The following is a 27375-nucleotide window of genomic DNA, read 5'->3' on the forward strand; positions in this document are numbered from 1 at the left end:
ATTGGTTATTTCTGGATGTTGGAATGGGAATGTAGGGGATTTTTTTCTTTCTATTTTTCTAAATTTTCTAAATTTTCATGAGTCTATTTGTTTTTTACAGTAGGACATAAAAACTTCTAGGTATTTAGGTGGGTAACTGCAGTTATAATGCCTCTGTTGCAACGCCTTTGGCCATTGTTTTTTGATAATAGCCATTCCTCACCCCATGCCCTCTCCTACCTCTCACCTTTCTTGCTCACTCACCAAACCCCATACATTACTTCTTTCTTGTTTTTCACCTTCATTCAGTCTTTTTTGCCATATGCTTCCTATTGGCTCTTGATCCAAGTTGTTTTCAGCTTAGAAGCAAGCTCAGAGGTCCAATTGCTAAGTGAATTGTAGCCATTGGACAAGATGTCCCTCTGCCAACCAGAGAACTGACCTAAACTGTACTCTGTAAGAAGAAACTAAGAGGACTCCCCTGGCGGCACAAGGTTGAGAATCCGCCTGCCAATGCAGGGGACATGGGTTCGATCCCTGGCCCAGAAAGATCCCACTTGCTGCGGAGCAGCTAAGCCCTTGAGCCACAGCTACTGAGCCTGCACTCTAGAGCCCACAAGACAAGAGTACTGAGCCTGCGTGCCACAACTACTGAAGCCCGCGTGCCTAGAGCCCATGCTCCACAACAAGAGAAGCCACCGCAATGAGAAGCCCGCGTGCCGCAACTAAGAGTAGCCCCCGCTAGCTGCAACTAGAGAAAGCCCGCATGCAGCAACGAAGACCCAACACAGACAAAAATAAATAAATAAATTTTTTTTAAAAAAAAGAAGAAACTAAGAGATGGGCCTCACAGCCTGGCTTACATATCTCCAGTTTAGGCTAAAAGCAGTATTTGAACCTTGCAGTTCTTTTCATACTCAGAGATGGCTTTTGGCTTGATTATGGTTCTGACTTGACTATATTATAAAATATGTAATGGATTTTCTGAGTTGGGGGTTGAGAGGCACCCATAGATGTTGAGGCCAGATTCTAATTCTATTCTATTCTGTTAGCATTTAGCACAAACCCTTTGCATTAAACATAAGAAGTTTGGGACTTCCCTGGTGGCACAGTGGTTAAGAATCCACCTGCCAATGCAGGGGACACGGGTTCGAGCCCTGGTCCAGGAAGATCCCACATGCCATGGAGCAACTGAGCCCGTGCACCACGACTACTGAGCCTGCACTCCAAAGCCCGCAAGCCACAACTATTGAGTCCACGTGCCACAACTACTGAAGCCCACATGTCACAACTACTGAAGCCCATGCGCCTAGAGCTCGTGCTCAGCAACAAGAGAAGCCACTGCAATGAGAAGCCCGCGCACCACAATGAAGAGTAGCCCCAGCTCGCTGCAACTAGAGAAAGCCCGTGCACGGCAACAAAGACCCAACACAGCTAAAAATAAATAAATGAATTTATTTTTTAAAAAATATATGTATATATAAGAAGTTTTACTTCAAAGTAGACAATCCTGATTAAGTAACTTGCAAGATGACTGATCACTTTTGCTGGTATGTGCTGAGTAGAAACTAATTAGTAATGTGTCTTTACCTTTCACTGTATGTTTTTTGAAAGTAGGGGCTTTGGGCTTCCCTGGTGGCGCGGTGGTTAAGAATCCGCCTGTCAATGCAGGGGACATGGGTTCGAGCCCTGGTCCAGGAAGATTCCACATGCCACTGAGCAACTGAGCCCGTGCACCACAACTACTGAGCCTGCGCTCTAGAGCCCGCAAGCCACAACTACTGAGCCCGCGTGCCACAACTACAGAAGCCTGTGTGCCTAGAGCCCGTGCTTCGCAGCAGGAGAAGCCCCTGCAATGAGAAACCTGAGCACCTCAACAAAAGAGTAGCCCCCGCTCGCCACAACTAGAGAAAGCCCGTGCGCAGCAACAAAGACCCAATGCTGCCAAAAATAAATAAATAAAATAAATTTTTTTTAAAAAAGAAAGGGGCTTTGAAATGATTCATAGCTTTATGTTCTAGAAAGTCCTGTTTTTGTTAAAGGTGCGCTATATTAACATAAGCAGTAACTTACAACATTTGCATAGTTGTCATCTTGCCCCTTCCTCTGTTTTAAAATTTAAAAAATAGTTGTCAGAATACTTTCACTTTAGAAGTACATTTTTCATTCAGTGCTCGTTTGCCTTAGACTTCTACTACTTTTAGCCCAAGCTCCACCTCTTTCTGAGACTGTATGAAGAATGATACTGTCTAATCTCTTAGTAGGAAGTGGTGGGTTGGAGTGAGGGAGTCTGGTCTATGAGAACTCAAGGAACTAACTCAAGAGACACTAAAATGAAGAGTGTCTCCCTATGGAAAACAAAGAGAGTAACTAGAGAGCAAATAGTTCCAGTTCCCATGACACTAGGAGGTGAGACAGTTTTCAGTCTCTAACCTCAGTGTTTCAGTTCTCTCCTCCAAAGGAAACCTCAGCAGTAACTGGGAACACTTGTCAAATTCCTCCATAAAAGGATCTTGCCTAAAAGTTTAATAGTGATGAGTGGTCATCCCAAAGCCTGCAGCCTAGTGGTCATTCCTGCAGTTTAGCTTATAGGGATTCATCATGTGTACCGTGTTTTACCTTTGATGTGTCTATCAGTTCTCCCCCTTGCTGTCCACTCCTAATGCCCTCAGGCACCCTCTGCTATGTCTCAGCTACATTCTGCTCATTATTAGTTTTCCTATTCCAATCACTGCCTAATCCATCCTTCTCACAGCTCTCAGAATTAACTTTCTAAAAGACAGAGCAGATCGTATCTCTCTCCTACTTTAATTCTTTGGCTTCCTGTTTCCTACAGGATTCAGTCCAGGCTCTTTTACATGGTGCTTGGTACCCTTCATAGCCTGGCTCTTGCTTGCCTTTCCATTCCTATTAACTTTTTCTTATGTGTCCTGTTCTCCTGCCAGGACAAACTAATTGTCAGTTCCTAAACATGTCGAATAATTTCACACCTTCATACATGCTATTCCTTCTTCCTACATGGTCTTTCCTCATCTTGTCATCGAGTGGCAGGCTCCTACTCCTCCTTTAAGACTCAGTTTAGCTACCACTTTCTGTGAAGCTTTTCTAACCCCATTCCCACCCCCAAGAAAATTGTTTCTTCGTTTGTACCATAGCACTTCACTCATAATAGCTCTTAACATTTAGCATTGTAATTATTTGTGTGAAATAAATCTGTCTTATTCATGTAGCAAGGCACCCGGCACATAATAGACAATCAAATGTTTATTGGAAAAAGAATTACTTATTTTCATTACTACTATAAAATCTAAATAATTTAGATCTAAATAATAAGCTAAAACAGGAAGAGGGTTGGATAAAGGGGATAAGAAAGGTTAGAAATTGCCAACTCTTCTCCCTACCTGACCACACCCAGTCCATCAGTTTGCTCTTTCTTTTGGACCTTGCAGGTGGTGAGGACCCAAGGAAGCTGAGCCATGCCACGTTAAAGAATGGCCATACCACCCCCATAGGGAGCACCAGATCTTCTAGTCCAGTCCAAGTAGAGGAAGAACCAAGAAGAATAGCAAATCTTAAGAAGCCTATTCCAGAAGAGGACCCAAAGAAGCGACTAGGTAATTAACTCTGAATTTTTTAGTTTAAGAGCCATGGATCAGTCATTCTAATTTACTTCAGAGGTTTACAAGAGCCAGGCGAGAAATAAAATCCAGAGGGACTTCTGTTCTCCTCTAGCAGTTCCTCACCTAGTTGCCACTTTAAGTAGAATTTCTCCCCTCATTCTTGTATTCACAAAATACCTAAATGTGTGATTCTCAAGGACGGAAGAGGATGTTAAATATCAGATAACTGTAGGACTTTTTCAAGCTGCACATTCCTCCTCCTCCACCCAAGGGACTCTGTGTCCAGTTGCCTGGCTCTTGTATGAAGAATCACTACCATAACAAGCCTCTCTTATGATTGAGAAAGTGTCATATACCTTAAGTATGTTGAGGTTGGAAAACTTTGTCCGTAAACCAATCTATACATTAAATAATGGATGGAGTTGACCATAAGCTATGGGTGTGTTAGCTTTTTTCAGTCTGTCTTGTAACTCTTTCCTTTTAAATCACATCTGTTATTACACAGGCTCAACTGGAAGCCAGCCTAATTCTGAAGCAGAGTCCATTCCTGAGAATGTACCCAAACAGCCTTTACTTCCCCCTAAAAGACACTTGTCCTCTTCTCACGAAGCAAATGAAGGGCACGCAAAGGATGCCACTTCCTCTGGCAGCACGGCAAGACCACTCTCCTCCACGTCCACCACTGCCATCACCACAGCACCTGCTGCCACCACGGCTGCCACGAACCCAGCAAAAACTGTTAATTCCTCTGTCCCCCCTTCCCAAGCACCCAGGACTCTGCCTGCTTCTCCTGCCAGCACTAACACTACTGCTACCCCAAGCCTCACTCATACAGTCCCTGCCAAGCAGCCCCCTATCCCTCCCCCTAAACCAGCTCACAGAAATAGCAACCCCGTCATTGGTAAGTAAGTCTTTAGATTTCCATTGTTTGGGGTTTGGTTTGGTTTTAGACTGTTGTTTTATTGGATAGCTGGTACAATATTGATTTGGTCTGTGAGAGAGTTCTCCATAGCTTGTCCCTCTGAATGCCCTCAATATAGAAAAAAGCCTTGAAAATGAGGCAGATGGCTATAAATGGAAACAGAGTGGTGTCAAATATCACTAAAATTAGGTTCAAGTTTTGGGGGATTAATATTTACTTTCCTAAAACAATGTTTCTGAACTACTGTTTGTAGTTGGGGGACTGTACATGTGAAGACCACAATGGGTTTGACCTGCTTGGAGAAAAGGGTTTTTTTTTTAACCTACTTTAAACTGCCAATGCCTTCCTTCAGCATAAATCCAGTAGATAAAAAGGTGATTGTATAGGTGCCAGTGTAACTTGCGATTCAGTGTCTGGCGTAGTACATTCATGGGGAACTATAAAGATATTTAAATTATCCTGATAAAATCATGTTTTGTCTCAGGAGAGTTAAGAATGCTACTCTTAATAAAATAAATGGTGGAAGAATGAAAGCAGGGAAGATAACCAGTAACTTTTTATTGGTTTAGTAAATTTTTTATATTTACCTGAATATATTATATTATATTTAGGTCAGTTTTCCTTATATAAATTTAGAGGAATTTTTAAGAAAGGGAAGAGAGGAAAAAAGGTAGTTTTTCAAGAAAAATGATACTAGGCTTAGTACTGCTTAAAGTTTTTGTTAATGATTGGAGAAACAAAAAGTGTGCTCATCAGATGGCTAATTAACCAAATTGTATGGAGTGACTAGAACCTTGAAAAACAGGCTTAGAATTCATTGTGACTATAGCAGGTTGGAGGAGCTTGATAAAAACAGGATGAAGGTTATTATTATTATTATCACTACCTTGGATGGATAGTGCTGTGTTGACTTATCTCTGAGGACTGAGGAGCTTTCATATACTTACTTTCAAAACCTCCTTGTGAAGTTTTATCTATTTTATCTATTATATAGTTAGGGCAATAAGAATGTGAAGAAGTTGTGATTGACTCAGGTTGCAGTTAGTGAAAGATAGAAACCAAACACAGCCTTTTCAACTCTGGAGTACAGACCTCTGTCCTGTATACTTGTGTTCTCAAACTGTTGTCTAGACAGGGGTTCTCATCATGGTCACCTGGAGGGCTTGTTAAAACACAGAGTGCTGGGCTCTGCCCTTAGAGTTTCTAATTCAGGAAGTCTGGGGTAGTGCCTGAGAATTTGCATTTCTGATGAGTTCCCAGATGATGCTGATTCTCCGTGTATGGGGCCACACATCGGGAACCACTGCTCTAAACCAGTAGTACTCCACCCTTTTCAGGGTAAGACAACATTAAAAAATGATAATATGTGTACTGTATCCTGGGCTAAACTGCAGAGGCCACTCTTGGCCTCAGATGAATAGCCCAAAGCAATAGGCCCTGTGACTGAGGGACCAACATCAGTCCACAAGTGGTCCTCGGCAGAAAAAGAAAAATAGGATAGTTCACAGAGTTTTTATTAAGGTTAAGTAGACTTGATTTAAAGAACTATCCTTTAGGGAGTTCCCTGCTGGCCTAATAGTTAGGATTCCGAGCTTTCACTGCCGTGGCCTGGGTTTAATCCCTGGTCGAGGAACTGAGATCCCACAAGCTGTACAACACAGCCCAAAAAAAAAAAAAAAAAAAAAAAGGGACTATCCTTTATTCTGAAATTATGGACCTTCCTAATTCTTTGGTGTTAAAAGACCATTTCTTCCATGCAGGGGTTATGTTCATAAGTGGTTTACTGAATATCAAGCCTTAGTTGAGGGAATTCACTGGCAGTCCAGTGGTTAGGGTGCCATGTTTCCACTGCTGGGAACCTGGGTTCAATCCCTGGCTGGGAACTAAGATCCCACAAGCCACGCGGCTTGGCCAGAAAAAAAAAGAAGCCTTAGTTGAAAATAATAAAAATTGACAACCTGAGATTGGTTGAGAATCTTTTTAATAGTATTGGTCCACGAAACCCAAACATTTGGAAACCAATGTTTAGACATTGCTATGTCTACTAACGGGCATAATAGTATTAGGACTAATTAGTAGTGTTGGGACTAAGGAAGGACCACCATAAATAACTGAACAGATGAAGGGAATTTGTAACCCCTCCAACGAACATTTTGGCATCTTTCCCACGGAACTACAGCCAAATGCCATTGGGTATTTGTACCAGAGGGTATGTGTACCAGAGGTCATTTCCTTTACTTTTCAGGTATATGTTTTCCTTAAATTACCAAAGGTAGTTTACTTTATCAATTCAAATGTTAAAATACTCAAATTTGGTCTCGTCAGGGGTGGGTTTTGTTGTAGACGGAATAGCTAACCACTACTTTTAGACAGACAGCAAAAATCCAGTCTACCAAAAAATATCTTTTATTGATCCTGAAATTCACATTTTTCGAATCCTTTTTTATATGTGTATGCAGTATTTTTCTAGAAGGACCTTTTAAAATTTTACTTATAAAGAGTGACATTAAAGCATTATCAGATTAGCTAGACTTTTACTTTGAATGCTGCCAATGGAATGGGATTTAGTGCAGTTAAATTTTTAATTTAGGGAATCTTGAAGTGTTGCTCTCTAGGTAAGACATATAAAACCCTTGAAAACAAGTGAGGGGTTTGGGTAGAGGGTTGGAGGTTGGTAACCGAGAGAACTACTATTTAATTATTTTGCAAGGTTGACCTTTTGTGATGCGTTGATCCACTTCTTAAAAGCCATTTGGAGCTCTCCAAAGGGACTTTGTGGAATCAACACCTGAGACGTTGTGGGCTTTGGGGGATCACATAGGGATATATACTGTCATGATACAGGGTAGGGTCCTCTCATCTAGTAAACATGTATTGAGGACCCACTATGTGCCAGGCACTGTGCCCCACCCTGTGAATATGCTGATAGAGACAACGGGTGCCCTGTTGTCAAGGAGCCCATAGCGTAGTGAAGAGTGGAGATGGCAGATTGGACATAAAGGACAAGAAGGGGTGTGGACATTAATAAAAAACAAAGTCAGTGGGATCCAGACGATGGAGCCTCATAATGAGTCCTGGGAACTAGCTGAGTCCTTACCAGTTTGTAGTATGATCTTGGGCAAGTCACGTAACTTCTGTGGCCTCAGTTTTTGCTTCTGTAAAATGGTAAAGATGATCTCTTGTATAAGAAGAATATGAAGTCAAGGACAGAAAAGCACCTTGCTTTCTTCAAAGGCCTCTGCGTTTGCTATAAAAATCCAAGATATCATTGATAGTTTAATAATAAAGTGCTGAGATAGCTAGATATCATTATTTATCAGTATATGGTAACAATGCCTGATAGTGTTTTTTTTTTGTTTCAATCTACATGTTTAAATTTTTTAATGGAGTACTGTTAGACAAAAGAACTTATTAGCCACATTTTTTTTGGTTTTTTTCATATTAACTTTATCTACACCAAGATCAAGTCATAAAAAGTTGTCATGTCTATTATCATAGTAAAGAAGTGAGAAGTTTCTCATCAGAGTATTAAGGTAGTGGTCTTCCTACGCCTCTGTACATTTATTAGGCCTTCTAGATATTTAAATATTAATTTTGTTTCCGGATGAGATAGCTAGGGAATGGCAAAGCCATGAAATGGTATAATTTGCCCGAAAGATTAAGACTGAGCTCAACTCTAATTCTAGGCCCTGGGCTGGCCCCTCAAAGCACTGTAAAGACATCTTAAATTGAGGTGTTGCTTTCTCTTTTCCAGCTGAACTATCCCAAGCAATAAACAGTGGTACGTTGTTATCAAAGCTGTCCCCACCTTTACCGCCTAAGAGAGGCATTCCATCAACCTTGGTACCCACCTCAGAGTCTGCTGCTGCCACTGCCACCACCACAAAAGCACCAAGTGATCAGAAAGAGAAGAGCACATGCTCTGTGGGCTCCGAACCCCTGCCGATGATCCCCCCTACCGCCCCATCCCCCCCACTGCCTACTCATATACCTCCAGAACCCCCTCGGTCCCCTCCACTCCCTACTAAGACTTTTCAAGTTGTGCCAGAAATTGAGTTTCCACCTTCCTTAGACCTACCCCAGGAGGTTCCCCAGCAGGAAAGTCAGAAAAGGGAAGTACCCAAGAGGATGTTGGACCACAGCTTTGGGGAGCCCCATGTACCCTCTAGGCTTCCCCCAGTCCCACTGCATATCCGAATCCAGCAGGCCCTGACCAGCCCACTCCCCGTCACTCCTCCCTTGGAAGGCTCTCATAGAGCTCATTCATTGCTCTTCGAGAACAGTGACAACTTTTCTGAGGACAGCAGTACCCTGGGTCGGACCAGGTCACTTCCCATCACTATTGAAATGCTGAAAGTGTGAGTGCCTTTAAAGCTTGCTTCTTGTTCCCTCTTTACTCTAGCTAGCCCTTCTTGGAAAAACTTACTTATAGAGAGAAAATGTGAATAAATTTAAATTAAGAAGAATACTCAACAAATAGGACATGTTCTTGAATTTGAACTTTTACTCTCCTGATTTCTATAACATTGTTTCCATGGCAGAAATTTCCATGATGATACAAAAATTATAAACTTCTGTACTTGAAAATTAAAATCACTATGTATTTTTATATGATATACGGGAAGCAGTGTAACATGGTGCTTAAGAACATTGACCTTGGAGTAAGATAGCTGTGGGTTCAAATCCCAGCTCTGCCTCTTATTTACTAGCGTGCAGTAGTGTATGTTACTTAATCTTCCTGCTCTTTAGTTGTCTAACCTGTAAACAGAAACAATACCTACCTCATAGGCTTGCGAGAATGAAATTAGACAAATCTGAAAGCTCCAGTGCCTGGCACAGAACCTGGTAGTAGGGAAGGACAGAGAGAAGCCTAGAGAAAAAGAAGGGAGCTCTGAAAGATAGCTCAGTATTCCAGCCCCACAGACTGAAACTGCTCATCTTTTCTCTCCCTCATCTGTCCCCAAACACTCAATCTGTTCACAGTAGCATTGGTACTTATACCTATTTTGTCTGTCTTTTTAAAATTCAGACGAATTGTGACTGAAGATTAACACTTCTTGGCAAGTTGGAAATTTGTCTTAATAACTAAAAGAATTGTTATAGAGCTGTTGCAGTATCCTACTTTTTGGTTTTTTTGCCATAATCTTTTGTACTTCCTGGTATTATTTATTTCGCATCCTGGAAAGAGACAGTTTAGGAATTTGAAGTAGACTAAGTCATAGTTTTATGCCTCCAGAGTGTAAAGCAAAGAAGTTAGTTTTCATCCTTACTTCTCTTTGCTTCCTTGGTTTAGGAAATGGGTTAAATATTTTTATTGAGTATCTTCCATGAGCCAAGTACTGTGTTAGATGCTGTGTAATCTTCTCATTCAATCAGACCAAAGCAAACTTGCATCTTATATATTGATCATCAGGGCCCTATGTGCAAGACACTAGTGCATTCTAGAATTTGTCTATTTAATTCTCACAACAAGCCAACAAGGTAGGTATCATTCACATTTACAGAAAAATTAAATAACTTACAAGCTAGTAGATAAGTTGTAGATCTGGGATTTGAACCCGGAGCCCTTTAGATTAATAGCTGCTAAAAAGTTTCTTAGCAAGAATGTAAAAATTAAGGGAAATAACTATACATTATTTCATTCATGGACTTTTTCATGGTTATTCAGTAGTTTGCCTTGCAAATCAGTTATTCTTTATGCCTCTGAAAGGAAAATGTAAAATGTAATTATGTTAATTTGTTAGTCCAGACGATGAAGAAGAGGAGGAGCAGATCCACATATTTGCATTCGATGCAGATGTAGCATCTACCTCAGTCGTTCCTAAACTACCGCAGTGTCTGCAGGAGGAAGAAGAAGGGAAAGAGAGTGACTCTGATTCAGAAGGTCCTATTCAATACCGAGATGAAGAGGATGAAGATGAAAGCCATCATAGTAAGAAAAGGAGGGAAAGGGAAGGAGAAAATTCTCTTACAGATAAAGCTGTGTGCTGGTCTTAGCAAGTGTAAGATGCATGGAAGCAGGCACCCTCGCCCATCGAGTCGTCTGGCTGACTGCTCTTGGAAGGCTCTGTGAAAGACTCTTGTCCCTGCTGTTCCCGTTGTTATAACAAGCCAGTGAGAGGGAGCCCAGTAGGTTGAGTCAATCAGTTTTGTATGTGTTTGGTTTTGATTTAAAAATTATTTACCTTGGGCTTCCCTGGTGGCGCAGTGGTTGAGAATCTGCCTGCCAATGCAGGGGACACGGGTTCGAGCCCTGGTCTGGGAAGATCCCACATGCCACGGAGCAACTGGGCCCGTGAGCCACAACTACTGAGCCTGTGCGTCTGGAGCCTGAGCTCCGCAACAATAGAGGCCACGATAGTGAGAGGCCACGCACTGCGATAAAGAGTGGCCCCCACTCGCCGCAACTAGGGAAAGCCCTCGCACAGAAACGAAGACCCAGCACAGCCAAAAATAAATTAATTAATTAATTAGTTTTTTAAAAAAATTATTTACCTTGATGGTATTAAAGAATGTGGAGTAAAGGAAAGTTGGTATTTGGGCTTTGTGGAAAAGACAAAAGTGATGCTCTCCTTCAGCCTAGTGAGCTTCCTGTGTTCATGGGGCAAAGAAAAAAAACATGTTCATGTACACACATCTGCGAATAATAGAATCCTGATTCCTAAAAGTGGAAAACAGCTTTAAGAGTAGGAGCCTTATGAGGTGTGTTAGTGCAAATGCCTCTGTGTTGTAATTCAGAGGCTGTCCCCTGCTTAGATCATCTCTCCTCTAGCAACGCTTACTAAGAAGAAAAATGTAGACAGAGAACTGGTAGAAGTGAAAAGATATTTTTAGCCCGTCTGAGGCCATCTGCTAAAAAGAGTTTTAGATGTCCTCAGTTTTACCCCCACCTCACTGTTAGGTGGATCATCAGAGGCCAGCTAGAAAGCTGGGATGATGATATTGTTTGTTCAGACTCTTACCTAGCTCCAGGTGAGGTTGAGCTTTAAGCTTCTACATGTTTTTCTTTCCCTTGTACAAAGGTGCTCTGGCCAACAAAGTGAAGAGGAAAGACACACTGGCAATGAAGTTGAACCACAGACCCAGTGAACCCGAAATGAACATGAATTCTTGGCCTCGAAAAAGCAAAGAGGAGTGGAATGAAATACGGCACCAGATTGCGAACACGCTGATCCGGTAGGCCTTTTCTTAGAATAGATTGATTTGATTTGATTATGCCAGTATATGTCTTAGAGACGTACTTTGTGGTGGAGCATGCAGGTATCTTTTTTTTTTAATTTTAGAAATAGCATAATTTTTAAAAATACATATTGTACACAGATGGGTATCTTCTAAGAGTTTGGAAATTAAGGAACTAGATGGCTCTCAGAGCTTTAAACCATGAGATAGATCTCACAGCTTTACACCATAAGATAAACATAAGTATGGGTTTTTTTTTAAGTTTCTAAGGATTTAGGTGGCTCCCAGGACAGCAAGCCTCTTCTGGCTTGCTCAACCATGAGGTGCCAGCCCAGTTAAAAATCACACACATAATTTCCATTGTATCTATTTCACATGTTCCATGTAACTGCCTCCTTTCAATGTGTTACTATATTTTTCAAGTCAGCTGGAACCAAAAGCATAGAGAGACTGAATGCAGGCCAGCTTCCTGCATATGTACTACACGTAGAGTCCAGGTATACAGACAAGTGTTTGCCCACCTCAGATGTTCCTCTCGGAAAGTGGAACTCCTGGCATATTCCTTAAAAACAATTAAATAAGGATGCCTGTTAATTAAAATATATTCTCCTCTCCTACCTCAGACACCTGGCTTTGCTGATGGCAGTTTTAATGCAGAACTGTGGCCCTCTGAGTGTCAGCAAGAGTCCATCAAGATTAGGAATTAGTTAAGAATGGGGATTTTTTTTTTCTTTTACTTTTATTGAGATATATTTGACATACAGCACTGTATGAGTTTAAGGTATAGAGCATAATGATTTGACTTGCATACACCATGAACTGATGACCACAGTAAGCTTAATGAACATCCATCGTCTCCTATAGATACAAAATAAAAGAAACAGAAAAAAAAATATTTTCCTTGTGATGAGAACTCTTAGGCTTTACTCTTTTAACAACTTTGATATACAACATACGTGTTAATTATATTAATCATGTTGTACATTACATCCCTAGTATGTATCTATTTTATAACTGGAAGTTTGTACCTTTTGACCACCTTCATCCAGTTCCCCCTGTCCACCCCCTGCCTCTGGTAACCACAAATCTGATCTCTTTTTCTATGAGTTTGTTTGTTTGGTTTTTGGAGTATAATAGACCTACAATACTATATTAGTTCCTGGTACACAACATAGTGGTTTGATATTTCTATACATTGCAAAATGATCACCACAATAAGTCTAGTTACCATCTGTCACCATACAAAGATATTACATTATTATTGACTATATTCCCACACTGTATATTTCATCCAAGAATGGGGATCTTTTATAATAGATTCCTTTTTGCTTTATTGCAATGCTAGTTGCTCATCTTTGAGTGTTTTTTCCCAGGTCATAATCGTCTTAGAAGAGCTTGTTGGACACTAGCAATGAATAGTCTAAAATTAAAATGTAGAAATACAAGAGATTAACATTTACAATAGCAATTTACAATACCATCAGAAATCTTTAAATACCTGTGGATAAACCTGACAAAAGATTGTGTAAGACCTATGCGCTGAAAAGTATAAAATAATGCTGAAAAAAGTAAAGAAGACCTAAATATATGGAGACAAATAACATATTCATGGATCAGAAGTCTCAGTATTATCAAGACATCAGTAGATTTAATGCAGTTCCAATCAAAGTACCCCCAGCAGGCTTTAACTGACAAACTGATTCTAAAATTGTTACGGAAATATAAAGCAACTGTCAAAAAGAACAGGATTGGAGGACTAACACTGTCTTATTTTAAGACATATTATAAAGCTAAAGTAACCTAAACAGTATGGTATTGACGTAAAGGTAGGATAGACAAAGAAATCAATGGAACAGAAGAGAGAGCCCAGAAATAGACCCACCCATATATGTGCAACTCATTTATGACAAAGGTACAAAGACAATTTCATTGAGAAGGGATGGTCTTTTCAACAAATGGTCCTGGCACAAAAATAACTTCAATTCATGCAGTGTATCATATAAAAAATTAACTCAAAATGGATCACAGACTTAAATATGAGAGCTAAAACTAAAATTTCTAGAATATGGGTTAAAGAAAGATTTCTTAGATATGATCTCAGAGCATGATTCTTAAGAGAAAAACATTGGTAAATTACACTTCATCAAAATTAAAATTTTTTGTTCTGTGAAAGACAGTTTAAAAAAAAAATGTAGGGCTTCCCTGGTGGCGCAGTGGTTAAGAGTCCGCCTGCCAGTGCGGGGGACACGGGTTCGAGCCCTGGTCTGGGAAGATCCCACATGCCGCGGAGCAACTAAGCCCGTGTGCCACAACTACTGAGCCTGCGCATCTGGAGCCTGTGCTCCGCAAGGGGAGAGGCCGCAACAGTGAGAGGCCCGCGCACCGTGATGAAGAGTGGCCCCCACTCGCCACAACTGGAGAAAGCCCTCGCACAGAAACGAAGACCCAACACAGCCAAAAATAAATAATAAATAAATTAATTAATTAATTTAAAAAAAAATGTAAAAATAAGCCACAGACTGGGAGAAAAATATTTGCAAACCATGTATCTGATAAAGGTCTTATATCTAGAATATATGAAGAACTCTCCAAACTCAGTAAGAAACAACCCACTTTTTAAAAGGTGGGAGAAGCAAGGACTTCCTTTTTGATCCAGTGGGTAAGACTCTGCCCTCCCAATGCAGGGGGCCCGGCATGTGGAAGATCCCACATGCGGCACACTAACTAAGCCCGTGTGCCACAACTACTGAGCCTGTGCTCTAGAGCCGCATGCCACAGCTACCGAAGCCCACGCCCTAGAGCTGGTGCTCCACAGCAAGAGAAGCCACTGCAATAAGAAACCCGCATACCACAATGAAGAGTAGCCCCCGCTCGCCGCAACTAGAGAAAGCCTGCGCACAGCAACGAAGACCCAACTCAGCCAAAAATAAATAAATAAATAAATTTATTTTTTAAAATAAAATAAAATTAAATAATAAAAGACTGATAATATTAAGAGTTGCTGAGGATGAGGCCCAGCTGGATTCTCACACAGTGGTGGTAAAATAGACTGGGAGTGTAAAATAGACTACTTTGGAAAACAATTTGTAAGTTTCTTTAAAAAAATCAACATATGATCCAGCCATTCCATTATTTCTGATAGTCCACGTGAAATAGAAACAACCTAAATGTCCATCAAAACATAAATGGATGAACACGAGCATAGTCCTGTGATGGAATACTACAGAGCAGTAAACAGGAATGAGCTATTTATAATGCCACTACTTGGGTGGATCTCAGTAATTATCCTGAGTGAAAGAAGCTAGACCAAAAAAAGAGTACATACTGTATGATTTTATATAAAATTTTAGAAAATGAAAATTAATTTATAGTTACATAAAACAGATCATTGGTTGCCTGGGGGCAGGGAGGTTGAGAGTAAATAAAGCAGATGAGTGTTTTCGTGGAGGCAGGGAGGTAGAGATTACAAAGGAATTGAAATTTTGTCAGGGAGGTTGTAGTGGGTAGAGTTGTATGTTCCAAAATAAATCCTAATCTCTGGTACCTTTGAATGTGACCTTATTTGGACAGAGGGTCTGTGTAGATATAATCAACTTAAGATGAAATCACACTGGATTAGGTAGGCTCTAATCCAATGACTGGTGTCCTCATAAGAGGAGGGAAATTGGGACAGAGAGACACAGGCACACACACAGAGAACGCTGTGTGAATAAGGCAGATACTGGAATTATGCATCTACAAGCCAAAGAACGCCAAGGACTGCTGGCAACCACCAGAATCTAGGAGAGGGGCATGGAACAAATTCTCCCTCTGAACCTTCAGAAGGAACCAACCTTTCTAACACCTTGATTGTGGACCTCTGGACTCCAGAACTGTGAGAGAATAAATGTCTGTTATAAGCCATCCACTTTGTAGTAATTTGTTACAGCAGCCCTAGGAAATCAGTCCAAGGGTGATAGACATGTTCCTTACCATGATTGTGGCGATGATTTTTTTATTTTTTTTAAGATTTTTACCCTGAGGAACTAAATCATTTAATGAACTCTTTTTATTTTTTAATATATTTATTTATTTTATTTTTGGCTGTGTTGGGTCATCATTGCTGCGCGCGGGCTTTCTTTAGTTGTGGCGAGCAGGGGCTACTCTTCATTGTGGTGTGCAGGCTTCTCATTGCCGTGGCTTCTCTTTGTTGCAGAGCACGAGCTCTAGGCACGCGGGCTTCAGTAGTTGTGGCACACGGGCTCCGTAGTTGTGGCTCACGGGCTCTAGAGTGCAGGCTCAGTAGTTGTGGTACACGGGCTTAGTTGCTCCGCGGTATGTGGGATCTTCCCAGACCAGGGCTCAAACCCGTGTCCCCTACATTGACAGGCAGATTCCTAACCTCTGCGCCACCAGGGAAGTCCCAGTGATGATTTTATAGGGACATACATATGTCAAAATATCAAATCATGCAATTTATTGTATGTCACTTATACCTTCGTAAAGCTGTGCTGGTGTTTTTTTTAATGAACATTGAAAAAAGAAAAGCTTTGAAATACATAAAGTTGTAAATTGTATATAAAATGGGGCTGGGAGTTTTCTATGCAACTGAAGAGTTACTAGCACATAGTTCAAATACTGTCAGAGCTATACGTTAAAAGTAAGAAATGAAGAACTTTCTGATTCTAGAAATGACAAGTTGTCATTAGTGAATAACATCTCAGAACTGGGAATGAGATGAGAAACTTCATCAAATATTTCAGAGAGGACTGAAATTAAAATCATAGGTTTTACAGAATATAACTCCAAAAGAGACAACCTTAAATTCCAGTGGTTCCTAAAACACTGGTTTAAAAATCAAAAGAGAGGCTTCCCTGGTGGCACAGTGGTTAAGAATCCACCTCCCAACGCAGGAGACACGGGTTCAAGCCCTGGTCTGGGAAGATCCCACATGCCACGGAGCGACTAAGCCCATGTGCCACAACTGCTGAGCCCATGTGCCACAACTGCTGAAGCCTGCGCACCCTAGAGCCCACACTCTGCAACAAGAGAAGCCACCGCAATGAGAAGCCTGTGCACCACAACAAAGAGTAGCCCCCACTCGCCGCAACTAGAAAAAGCCCACGTGCAGCAACGAAGACCCAACGCAGCCAAAGATAAATAAATAAATTATTAAATAAATAAATCAAAATCAAAATCAAAATCAGAAGAAGACTTCCTTGGCGGTCCAGTGGTTAAGACTCCACATTTCCAATGCAGGGGGCGCAGGTTCAGTCCCTGGTTGGTGAAGTAAGATCCCACATGCCGCACAGCCAAAAAAAAATAAAACAAAATAAATAAAATAAAAATAAAAAGAGGAACATCAGAGTCATATGGGAAGCATTATGCATATATATGTGTATACACACACACAAACACACACACACACACACACATATATATATATATATATACAGTCTCAGTCCTCATTCTGGTTTCCTAAATGAGAATTTTTATTAATATCTTTGAGGATCTGTGTTAACCCATATGCTGAAGGAGCAAATCTGTTTGCTTGCCACCAGAACAGTCCAAATCTTCATTTTACACATGAGTAACTCAAGGTCTAACTGAGCTTTTTTGTGGTGATAGGGCTTGCTGGCATCAAAGCTAGAACTAGAATCCTGGCCTCCTGTTTGCCTGTACAGTTCCTTTTTATGTTGTAATATCTGTATTAACACTTTCAGTGTGAAAAGTGTTTCATAAACACTTTTCATAAGGTGTTTCAAAAGTGTTTCATAATCAGATCTTTATAAACAGGACCGGGAGATTTAACATAGACAATATTCTTATTTATCTCCTTTTTAGACGACTGAGTCAAAGACCAACACCAGAAGAACTAGAGCAACGAAACATACTACAACGTGAGTCCAGCTCTGGAAATGAAGTCTTATAGATTTTCTTTGTGTGTTTCTGACTTTAATATACATGACAGAAAAGAGAAGCATTTTTCAACAAGGGCCAAGGAGAGAGTATTCTAGCCAAGGAAGGAGTAGTCATACTTTTTACCCCTGAAGGAACATAGTTCCCCCCAAGCTTCCTTTACAAGATATCATTATGATATTGTTTAGTGTACTGGGATACTCCAGAAAATTGTACTTTAATTTTCTCATAGTATCCTGCACCTACCTTGGGCATTTGAGAGGTTTTGACAGCGTGTGCTGCCCAACTTTTCTCTGTCTTAAGAGAGGTAAGGTAGTGGTTGTGTATTTGGAGTGGACCTTCCTATTCCTAGTGGAATCTGAGAGCTGGGACCCCAGAGCAAGTCCCAAATGCAGCAGTTGTTCTGCCTTTTTCATCTCTTAAGGCTTTCATACCTCCGAAGTCAGAAAATAGGACCATGTATTTAATTTGCTTTCTGTTTATGTAAATGACTAACTGAAATAGCATTCTAATCCAGTACAGATTTATTTTTCCCGACTATAGGGTGAAATTTGTCCTTAAATACCTCCACACTGAAGAGGATTAGGCTTCATAGGGTTACAAGTGTGGGAGCCTTTATAGACATATCATGTGAAACCTAGTGTGAGCTCCATTCTCCATTGTTAGTGGTTACTCTTGAGCAAAGATCTGCGAAGTTTTTCTTACAGGGCACATAGTAAATATTTTCAACTTTGCAGGCCAAAAAGCAAAAGGAAGCTATTATGTAGGTACTTATCAGACCATTCAAAATGTAACCATTTAAAAATGTAAAGGCCATTCTTAGCTCATGGGCAGGAAAAGTACAGGCAGCTGGCCAGATTTGATACCATAGTTGGCTGACCCATGCTCTTAAGTATTTGACTACACCAGTTGACAAGAAAATTGTCTTGATTAGCCAGTCCCAAAGTAAGTATTTTATTCTGACTTGGAGCCTGTAAGAAATACCTGTGTATGGGACTTCCCTGGCAGTCCAGTGGTTAAGACTCCAGGCTTCCACTGCAGGGGGCCCGGGTTCAATCCCTGGTCGGGGAACTAAGATCCCACATGTCATGGGGTGCAGCCAAAAAAAAAAAAAGAAATATCTGTGTGTAATTACTGAAACGTTTGATATGCAGATTGCCATTTTGAAGTAATATTCTTTGTTTGTGACTGTAAACTGTAGCTAAAAATGAAGCTGATCGTCAGGCAGAAAAACGAGAGATTAAACGTCGGCTCACTAGAAAGGTACACTGTCTCAGTCTGTCCACTTACTGTGTGTCTTGTATTTGAATGACCTATTTGACTGGAAAGAAATAAATTTGACTTGAATTGCCATAGATTGCTATGAAAATAGAACACATGATGAAAATACAGAAAACAACACATCATTATAAGAACTTTTTTTTCCCCATTTTTACTGTTTAAAGAAAGCCTGGCACAAGAAGGTGCTCAATAAATGTTTGCACAAGTTTTGACCTTTTATTTGGTAGACCTGGGATTTTGGTGTAGACTATAAAAGCTGTTGATGTGTGGAAACGGTAACAGGAGGAGTGTGTAGAATGCAATTTTGCAAGGCAAACTGGTGGTTTTCTAATCAGAGAAAGAACTGAACTTTACCCTTAGTAACACCTGAAAAGTATGAAAAACCAAATAGGATTTTCTCATTGGTCCCAAATCAGTTAGGGTAGAATCTTTTCTATACCAGACTTGTGTTAGCCCTTAAACTCTGGGATTAAGCCCTTTTTCCTTTCCCTCCCTCCATAATAGTTGGTAATTACCTCCTGTAGATTCTTGGAGTTGGTCTGAGTTCTCTAGACATTTCTTAAAAGGTATAAGAATCCCCAAGAGAGCAAGGAATCTAGGCATTTTCCTCCTGATTTTTCCCACTTCTCCCCTTCCCCAGGACCAGAGGAATTATCCTTGATAGATTGGGGGTGGCTAGAGGCCATCACTGGACTTAATGCCTTCAGATTGAGCAAGTTACCTGATTGTTCAACCTTAAATCATGATTTGTTACAGAATCTGATATCTTGGGCATTATTCATGGTGAAAGGAAATTCACCCTTAATATTACCCATTAATAGATATTGCTTTCATATTAAATGTATTCACTTTCTAATGTATTAGATATGAATTTGTAGCCCTGACCCTTTTGCTACCCAAAATGTGGTCCACGGAGCAGAAGCATTGGCATCACCTGGGAGTTTGTAAGAGATGCAGAATCTCAGGCCCCACCCCAGATCTGCTTAGTCAGAATCTACACTTTAACCACATCCCCAAATGGTTTGTATGCATGTTGAAGTTTGAGAAGCACTGGTTATACTGGTTTATAGCAATGGTTCTCTGTCTTGGCTATGCACTGTGGAGCTTAAAGAAACAAACAGTCTCCTGATACCCGGAATCTCTGAAGATGGACCCAAGGATCAGTCATGTTTAAAGGTCCCCAGCCGATTCCGATGTGCATTGAAAGGTTGAAGCTCTGGATTAGAGGCAGTTTGAATGCATGATTGATGCCTAACTCCTGGCATAGTGAACTGAGAGCCTCCATTTCTTTCAGCTCAGTCAAAGGCCAACTGTGGCTGAACTACTTGCCAGGAAGATTCTGAGGTTTAATGAATACGTGGAGGTAACAGATGCTCACGATTATGACCGGCGAGCTGACAAACCTTGGACCAAACTGACCCCTGCTGACAAGGTGTCTGTCGTTTGTCTCTCTTTCTTTATTTGAAGGGTACAAGACATTAACTAGAAGGGGGAACCATAAACAAAATTTCTACTTCTTGTATAATGTTAAATATCTAAGGTACAAAATACCAAGATGCACCAACCAAAACTTTATACTAATGACTTCACCACCACCACCAAAACTGAAACAGAAGAAAATCCCTGCTACATCACAGAGTACAAAAATCTGGAAATACAACACATTTTTAAACAGTGGTTATGTTTGGTTGGAGGGAGTTTGGATGGTATATTTTAGTAATTACCCATATTTCACTTTTATAACAGGAAAAGCATTTTTACGTGCTGTGGAAACTATAAAAAGTACAATATTTCTTTGGAGGTCTTCAAGTGTTTCGATTTAACTGGAGAGTTCAGGTTTATTATGAGATAAGGGTGTCAGGAAAGGCGATATGCATCAGGCTCAGAGCTTCACTCAATGTGTTGACCTGGCTTCCTCCCTCCCTCTGGGTTGCCTGCCGGGGGTCACAGTCACTCACAGAGTTAGTTAAGCACAGTAGAGACTAGATGGCAGATACACTGCTGTACTCTAGCAGACAGAAGATGCTGAAGCGTTTTTGTTTCTACTCTGCAGGCCGCCATAAGAAAAGAATTAAATGAATTTAAAAGCTCAGAGATGGAAGTTCATGAGGAGAGCAAACATTTTACACGGTAAGACCCAAATACTGTGAGCTAAGTAGAGCTCCACCGAAAAGCAAATGTAGCAGAGTTGTTCAGCTAGGAAGAACTCTAATGACATAGTTAAAAGAACAACACTCAGTGTTAATTGCAAGAAGACTATGTTAAGAGAAACGGATGAGAACTAAGAGGCATAGTTCATGCCTTACTGAGTATGGCATTTTATGTATATTATCTTATTTAATCCTTGCATCAAACATACCAGGTGTGTTCATATCCCCATTTTCTTGATGAGGAAGTAGACTCAAAAAAGTTAAGTAATGTGCTTGACTTGCACAACCAGGATGTGCGGAAAGGAATGAATGACTAAAAGCCACTGGGTGCTCTCTTCTCTGCACTTCACTGTCCCAGGTTATGGATGAGGAACTGTTGCTGAGCTAGACAACAGCCTGCCCTCTCTGGTTTCAGTCCTTTCTAGCACAGTTGGTCTTACCAATTTAGTGTATAAACATCATGAAACAAGCCAAGAAGCATTTTGATTTGGAATTACTGTTGTGATTAAGGACCCAGCCCACACCTAAAGACTCAGCGAGCCACAAATGGAATCAGTGAAAGCATCTAGGTGACTCTCAGAACATTTATAAAAGGAGGCTAAATGAAAGAAGTTATAATGACAATTACAGTTTGCTGTAAAAAAAAAGGAAGAAGCAAAATTGGAAAATAAAATACTGTTAAACATTTTTTCGATCACAGTACAGACAAATGGTTATTTTAACTACAGAATTTTTCTGTACTGAACTCTGACAGGATTAGAGAAGGCAGATTCTTTGAACAACAGTAACACCATTCAGGGTGCTGTAATATGAACTCAAATAACAAACCATACTTGCCAGCAGGGAGATTATAGTCTAATCCAGGAAGAGACCTATGTACCACTGTGTACAATCAATATGATAAATGCCTCAGTCATTCTGAGGCCTGAATCTATCAGGTTTCATATCCCAACTCCACCATTTCCTGGCTATGTCAGTGTTAGCTTTTTTTTTTTAAATAAATTTATTTATTTGTTTGTTTGTTTGTTTGTTTATGGCTGCGTTGGGTCTTCGTTGCTGCACGCGGGCTTTCTCTAGTTGCATTGAGTGGGGGCTACTCTTCGTCGTGGTGCACGGGCTTCTTATTGCAGTGGCTTCTCTTGTTGCAGAGCACGGGCTCTAGGCGCACGAGCTTCAGTAGTTGTGGCACGTGGGCTCAGTAGTTGTGGCACGCAGGCTCAGTAGTTGTGGCTCTCAGGCTCTAGAGCGTAGGCTCAGTAGTTGTGGCGCATGAGCTTAGTGCTCTGCGGCATGTGGGATCTTCTGGGACCAGGGCTCGAACCCGTGTCCCCTGCATTGGCAGGCAGATTCTTAACCACTGCGCCACCAGGGAAGTCCAGTGTTAGCTATTTTTATTATTAGTAGTATTAGTAGTAAAGTACCATATTGAGCAACAATACAAGAAAGTCATAGAGAAGGTGACATTTAGGCTGCATCTTAAATTATGTAAAATAATTTATTTGGACAGGAAGGAAGGAAGGAACATTGTAAGCAGAACTACCAGCTATAGCAAGACTTTGGGAGGCAGGAAAATGCGTGTTCTGAGTAATAGAACATGTAGCTGGAGCAGAGGATGGATGGGGGCAGCATGGTGAAGGAGAGACTAGCAAGGTGCGTTACAGTCGTGTTCTGAAGAGCTTTGACTCATTCTAGGATACTGGAACCATTGGAGTTCCGTGTATTTGGGAAAAAGCCCTGGTGGAACTGTGGAAGGTGATTTGGAAGAATGACGAGACCAGCAGCAGGGAGACCAATTAGGAAGCAACTAAAATAGAGTAAGCATGCTGCTAGCTCAAACCAGGGGAGATAGGTTTGAAAGACATTTCAAGCATAGAATCAACAAGATTTGGCAATCTGTTGATTCCAGGGATGAACTAAAGGAAGTAATCAAAATGACTCCTTAGATTTCCAATGTGATTTTTGAAGACTGTTTAGTTAATAAGGAGTTCAGGCGAACAGTTTAGGACATTTATTCAGTGAATATTCAGCACCCACTACCTGATAGATACAGTTCTAGGTGCTTGGGATATAGCAGAGAACAAGATAAAGTCCCTGTCCTCAAGGAGCTTTTATTCTAAAAGAGGAAGGCAGTCAGTGAACAAACTAGAAAGTCAATTATACATGTTGAGTCTGATGATCCTGTGACACATGGAGGGGGAGCTGCCTAGAAGACAGTTGGATATTCAGCCTAGAGTCCAGGGAGAAAAGCAAGGTATAAAGATTCAAATTTATGAAAAAAGATAGTAGTTCTTAAGGAGAAAAGTGTTTTGTATTTAAAGCGTGGACAGAGGAAAATGAACCAGGAAAACATTGAGGAAAAGCAATTGAAAAAGAGGGAAAACTAGGGAAAAGATAGTGTTACGGAAGTCAAAAGAAGAGAGTTTCAAGAAGGAAGGAAGAGGATCAGGCGTATCAGATGCTACAGAAATGTCAGGTAGGATTAGAGTGGAGGAGAAGTAACTTTTTAAAATTGGAACATTCATTTCATTACTTTTAAGATAATACAGTTGACCTGTGAACAAGGCAGGAGTTGGGGCTCCCACAACCCTCTGAACAGTTGAAGATCCACGTATAATTTATAGCTCCCCTCCATATATGTGGCACCTCGGTATCCATGGTTCCACTTCCTACACAGGCTATTCAGTCATGTAGTTCTGTGGTATTTACTATTGAAAAAACTCCACGTACAATTGGACTCGCACAGTTCTAACCCTTGTTGTTCAAGGGTCAATTGTAATAGCAGAGAAATCTATGATATCTGGTAACTCGGCTCTTTTTGATCATCTGTTTTAGCTACCACCGTCCATGATGCTGAAGTTTGAGAGAGGATCTAAGCAACCCCCTAAAACAGGGCTGCCTTGCTGCTTCAGTCTCCAGAGCGACATGGAGGGAACTTCAGCACTTCTCAGCGCAGCCAGAATTGAGTCCTCTGGGATATAGTTCTGGGGTGAACAGCACTTCTGTGAATGTAGCATTTCACTGGAATGGATTCTCATGTGCTGCCTTGGGCAAAGCTGAACACTTTGTCAGTGCTTTTGAACCTTTTAATACTGCAGCATACCTGAGGGCTCTTCCCTCACCAGCCACCAATGTTCTGAGTCACTTGCAGGTTCCAGGGTTTATTGGCTGCACCTCACCCTCACCCAGGATGACTGCCTGTGCTGAGGCACAGTTTGCACCATTAGCCTTACCTGCCCTGTCCTGTTGTGAGACCCACCTGTGTAGGCACTAAATTCTAGCCATCACATCCAGTTGGTGATGGGGGAAACCTTCTGGAGGCCCCCAACCTTCTGGAAAAAGGGGCCCCCACCTCCAGGGGAAGCCTTCATACCACACTGGCATGTCAGCTGAAAGCACTGCACTATACCTCTTGTAACACAGCAGTACAGTCCTCTTCAGGCAGTCCAGCCCAAGAGAAGCTCAGGATCTGACATGTTCTTCCTTTTGGCACAAGTCATTCTGACTTTTATCTGTAAAAAAAAGAAAGAAATCTTGAAGAAATGATGGGAACTTATGTTTTTCCTGTCTGTTAAACAGTCTGAGCTGCAACCAGATTCCAAGTTGGGAAAATGAGAAAGCATATATGTTTTCTGTATATAAAAACAAAACCAAAAAAGGCCTTTACATTGAGGCTAACTTGGCAGAAAACTGACTCATGGCTTAAATTGTATAGGCTATTGTACTTTTGTTGTACCAAATGATACTCTAAATCATTCTAACCAAGAGATGTATTTTCCCCCATAAAGCAGAGTTGCAGCAACTCTGTGGGAGCACTTGTGTGCTGTCAGCCCCACACTTCCAGCCAGAATCACAGCAAGGTCCTGGGGATGTGGAGTGCTAGATAGAAAAAGGTCTTTGGAGAAGCAGTTAGGAGGGGCAAGATCATGACCCACTGCTCCTCTCTTTTCCTCAGTACTGTTTGCCTTCTCCTGCTGCACTCTTTGTCTTAACTCCCAACATTGATCTTCCTGCTGACCCTCTCTGGGAGCTTCCACCTCACTCACCCCTCCTCTTCCAAGCTGTAGCCGGTGCAGTTGGTGCCTGGGCATTGACTCAGGCCCCACTCCTTTTTGTATGTGTAATATATATTAATATGATTTCCTAAAACAGAAGATTCAGTTGCTTTCTTTGAATTTTTACTGAAAACCATACAGCCTTACTATTTCCCTCTAATTCCTATACACTCTAAGTGGAAGGGAAAAAAATAGTTTCTACTTAACCGATGAATGTGGCTTTTTCCCTTTAATGTTCAGAAAATTGTGGCTGTTTTATAGATTTCTTCTGATTTCTTCTGCAGTCCATGTTGTTCTGTATGTGATCTTTCAGTGGATTTTTCTCTTTTCCTCCTTTCATGTCCATGTAAGATTTGCTGAACAATCAGAATATCAGGTTAAAACAAAGCTAAAGTGACCTTAAAAGGTAGTATCTTCCCTCCATATGGGGTATAGGGAGGTATTTGGATTTCTCAGTAAACGTCAAGTGCTTTATGGCTGTGGAGATACACTGGGCCCACATCTCCTTCAAATTCATTAACATTTGGTATGACCAAGGGAAGATAAGTGACAATTCTACAAAGTTGTTAGAGGTCTGTCTATAAGGTGGCCACACATTAAGTGTTAACTTCTTCTAACCTTTCTATCTTGTTGTTTTGGAAACTATTTGGCTTATGCCAGCATCCTCTGTGGCTTCAGATGACATTTTTCAAACCCCTTTCACTGCCTTCCTTTCCCTTAATGTGCCAAGCTTGAAACAGGATTTGATTTCCTGAGCTACTTGTCTGGCTTTCTATGTGCCACCAAGGAATCTAGTTCATCTTTCATCTCATTCGTGTTCTTTTGAATCAAGATACTTTGGGAGTCAAGTCTTTTCAGGTGTTTATATAAATATATATATAAAGAGGATTTTGTGTTCTCTTTCCGTGTAAGTAACAATTCACAATCATAATGTAAAGAAGAAATAAAAGCCTGTTGTATTGTACTTCAAGATGCTTCCCTGATGTACAGAATCTCCTTGTAAAATAAATAATTGCATTGTATATCAGTCTTCCTATCAATATTAATTATTAATGTATTTTAGAATTAAAAAAACAAATGATACTATTCTGGTGTGTACTGTTTATTTTTTATGTTCTACCTCACTCCAAATGATTTAAGGTTGCTTAAAAATGCTCCCTAAGGGACTTCCCTGGCAGTCCAGTGGTTTAGACTCCGTGCTCCCAATGCAGGGAGCATGGTTCAATCCCTGGCGTGGGAACTAAGATCCTGCAAGCTGCACAGCGTAGCAAAAAAAAAAAAAAAATCCCTAAAATATTGCTAGACACCCTAAATGAGAAGTAGATGAGGGGGAAAAATTATAGTAAGAACATTAAATGTAACCAGAGATGAAGGTCAGTGATGTTTGTGTCTGTCTGTACAGAATTGTGGAAAAAGAATAAGCTGCAGAGAGGAAAGCCACCTGTGAACCCCACACTGTGTATGTAGCAGGTGCAGCTCTAGGTTTTATTAATCCCACCTAGACTGGGAGGTAAGTGAAAGTACACTCATTTTACCAGTGAAGAACTTGAGAGGTGAAGTTACCTCCCCAAAGTCAAAGAAAATTATGTAATCACTCTTTACATATATTCAAGGAAAAGCAATTGCATCCTAATCAGTTGTCCCTGCAAGGACTTACTGTGTCTGGACCACAATATAATTAGACCTCAGGCTGACATCACAATAGGACAGATCGTAGCTTATGTACTCCTCTCTGGCAAGCAGCCCAGTTTCAATCGAGGTGGCCCCACCAATGACTCACTTTGTACTTGTCACTTCAGAGACTGGCCTTGATTATTGTAGCACCCTTTACCAAGGGTTAACAGAAACCATGAGTCAGAACTGCTCGTGCCATTGGGCTCCACCTGCTCCCATATTTTCCTTCTACTAGCCCTCCAAAGAGGCCTCAAACTGCCATTACCCTTTTGAGGTCACGCATTGTCTCTAGAAGGGTATTTCGAAGGTACACATTGCCCAGTGTTTGCTGAAACAGTGAATGAATTTAGGGTCCATAAGGATTTTGATTACTGTACCCCAGGAGAGAGAGGACTACAATTGCAGAGAAGGGGTTTGGAAAACCACCATCAGAAAGGGCAAGTCCAGTGGATATTGAATCGGAGGGGATGGGATAGGAAGTCTACTTACAGAAGTTGAGAATGTGCAATAAAGAAAAGCCAGGTGCTGAAACCAAAACACAGCCTAAACCACTGTTTCAATTCCATCTGTAAGAGGCGTGAAGGGAAGAGAAGGAAACACCAGCAGCCTGGACCGCTTGC

At 41.0% G+C, this 27375-nt stretch overlaps 1 protein-coding gene across 10 annotated transcripts in view; it reads left to right on the forward strand.

Annotated features, from left to right (window-relative positions):
• Positions 1-26169, forward strand: part of PHACTR4 (phosphatase and actin regulator 4) — a 114882-nt gene extending 88713 nt beyond the window's left edge. For all 10 annotated transcript variants that reach the window (XM_036849536.1, XM_036849499.1, XM_036849520.1 and 7 more), the window contains 10 exons: positions 3429-3593; positions 4105-4500; positions 8276-8879; positions 10266-10453; positions 11544-11697; positions 17524-17579; positions 18800-18861; positions 20174-20311; positions 20933-21009; positions 23862-26169. In XM_036849536.1, the coding sequence (XP_036705431.1) occupies positions 3429-3593; positions 4105-4500; positions 8276-8879; positions 10266-10453; positions 11544-11697; positions 17524-17579; positions 18800-18861; positions 20174-20311; positions 20933-21009; positions 23862-23877 (1856 nt within the window). In that variant the 3' untranslated portion in view covers positions 23878-26169. The remainder of the gene's footprint in view (positions 1-3428; positions 3594-4104; positions 4501-8275; positions 8880-10265; positions 10454-11543; positions 11698-17523; positions 17580-18799; positions 18862-20173; positions 20312-20932; positions 21010-23861) is intronic.
• Positions 26170-27375: the final 1206 nt, after the last annotated feature.

Source organism: Balaenoptera musculus, chromosome 1 (assembly GCF_009873245.2).
Source record: "Balaenoptera musculus isolate JJ_BM4_2016_0621 chromosome 1, mBalMus1.pri.v3, whole genome shotgun sequence".
NCBI lineage: Eukaryota > Metazoa > Chordata > Mammalia > Artiodactyla > Balaenopteridae > Balaenoptera > Balaenoptera musculus.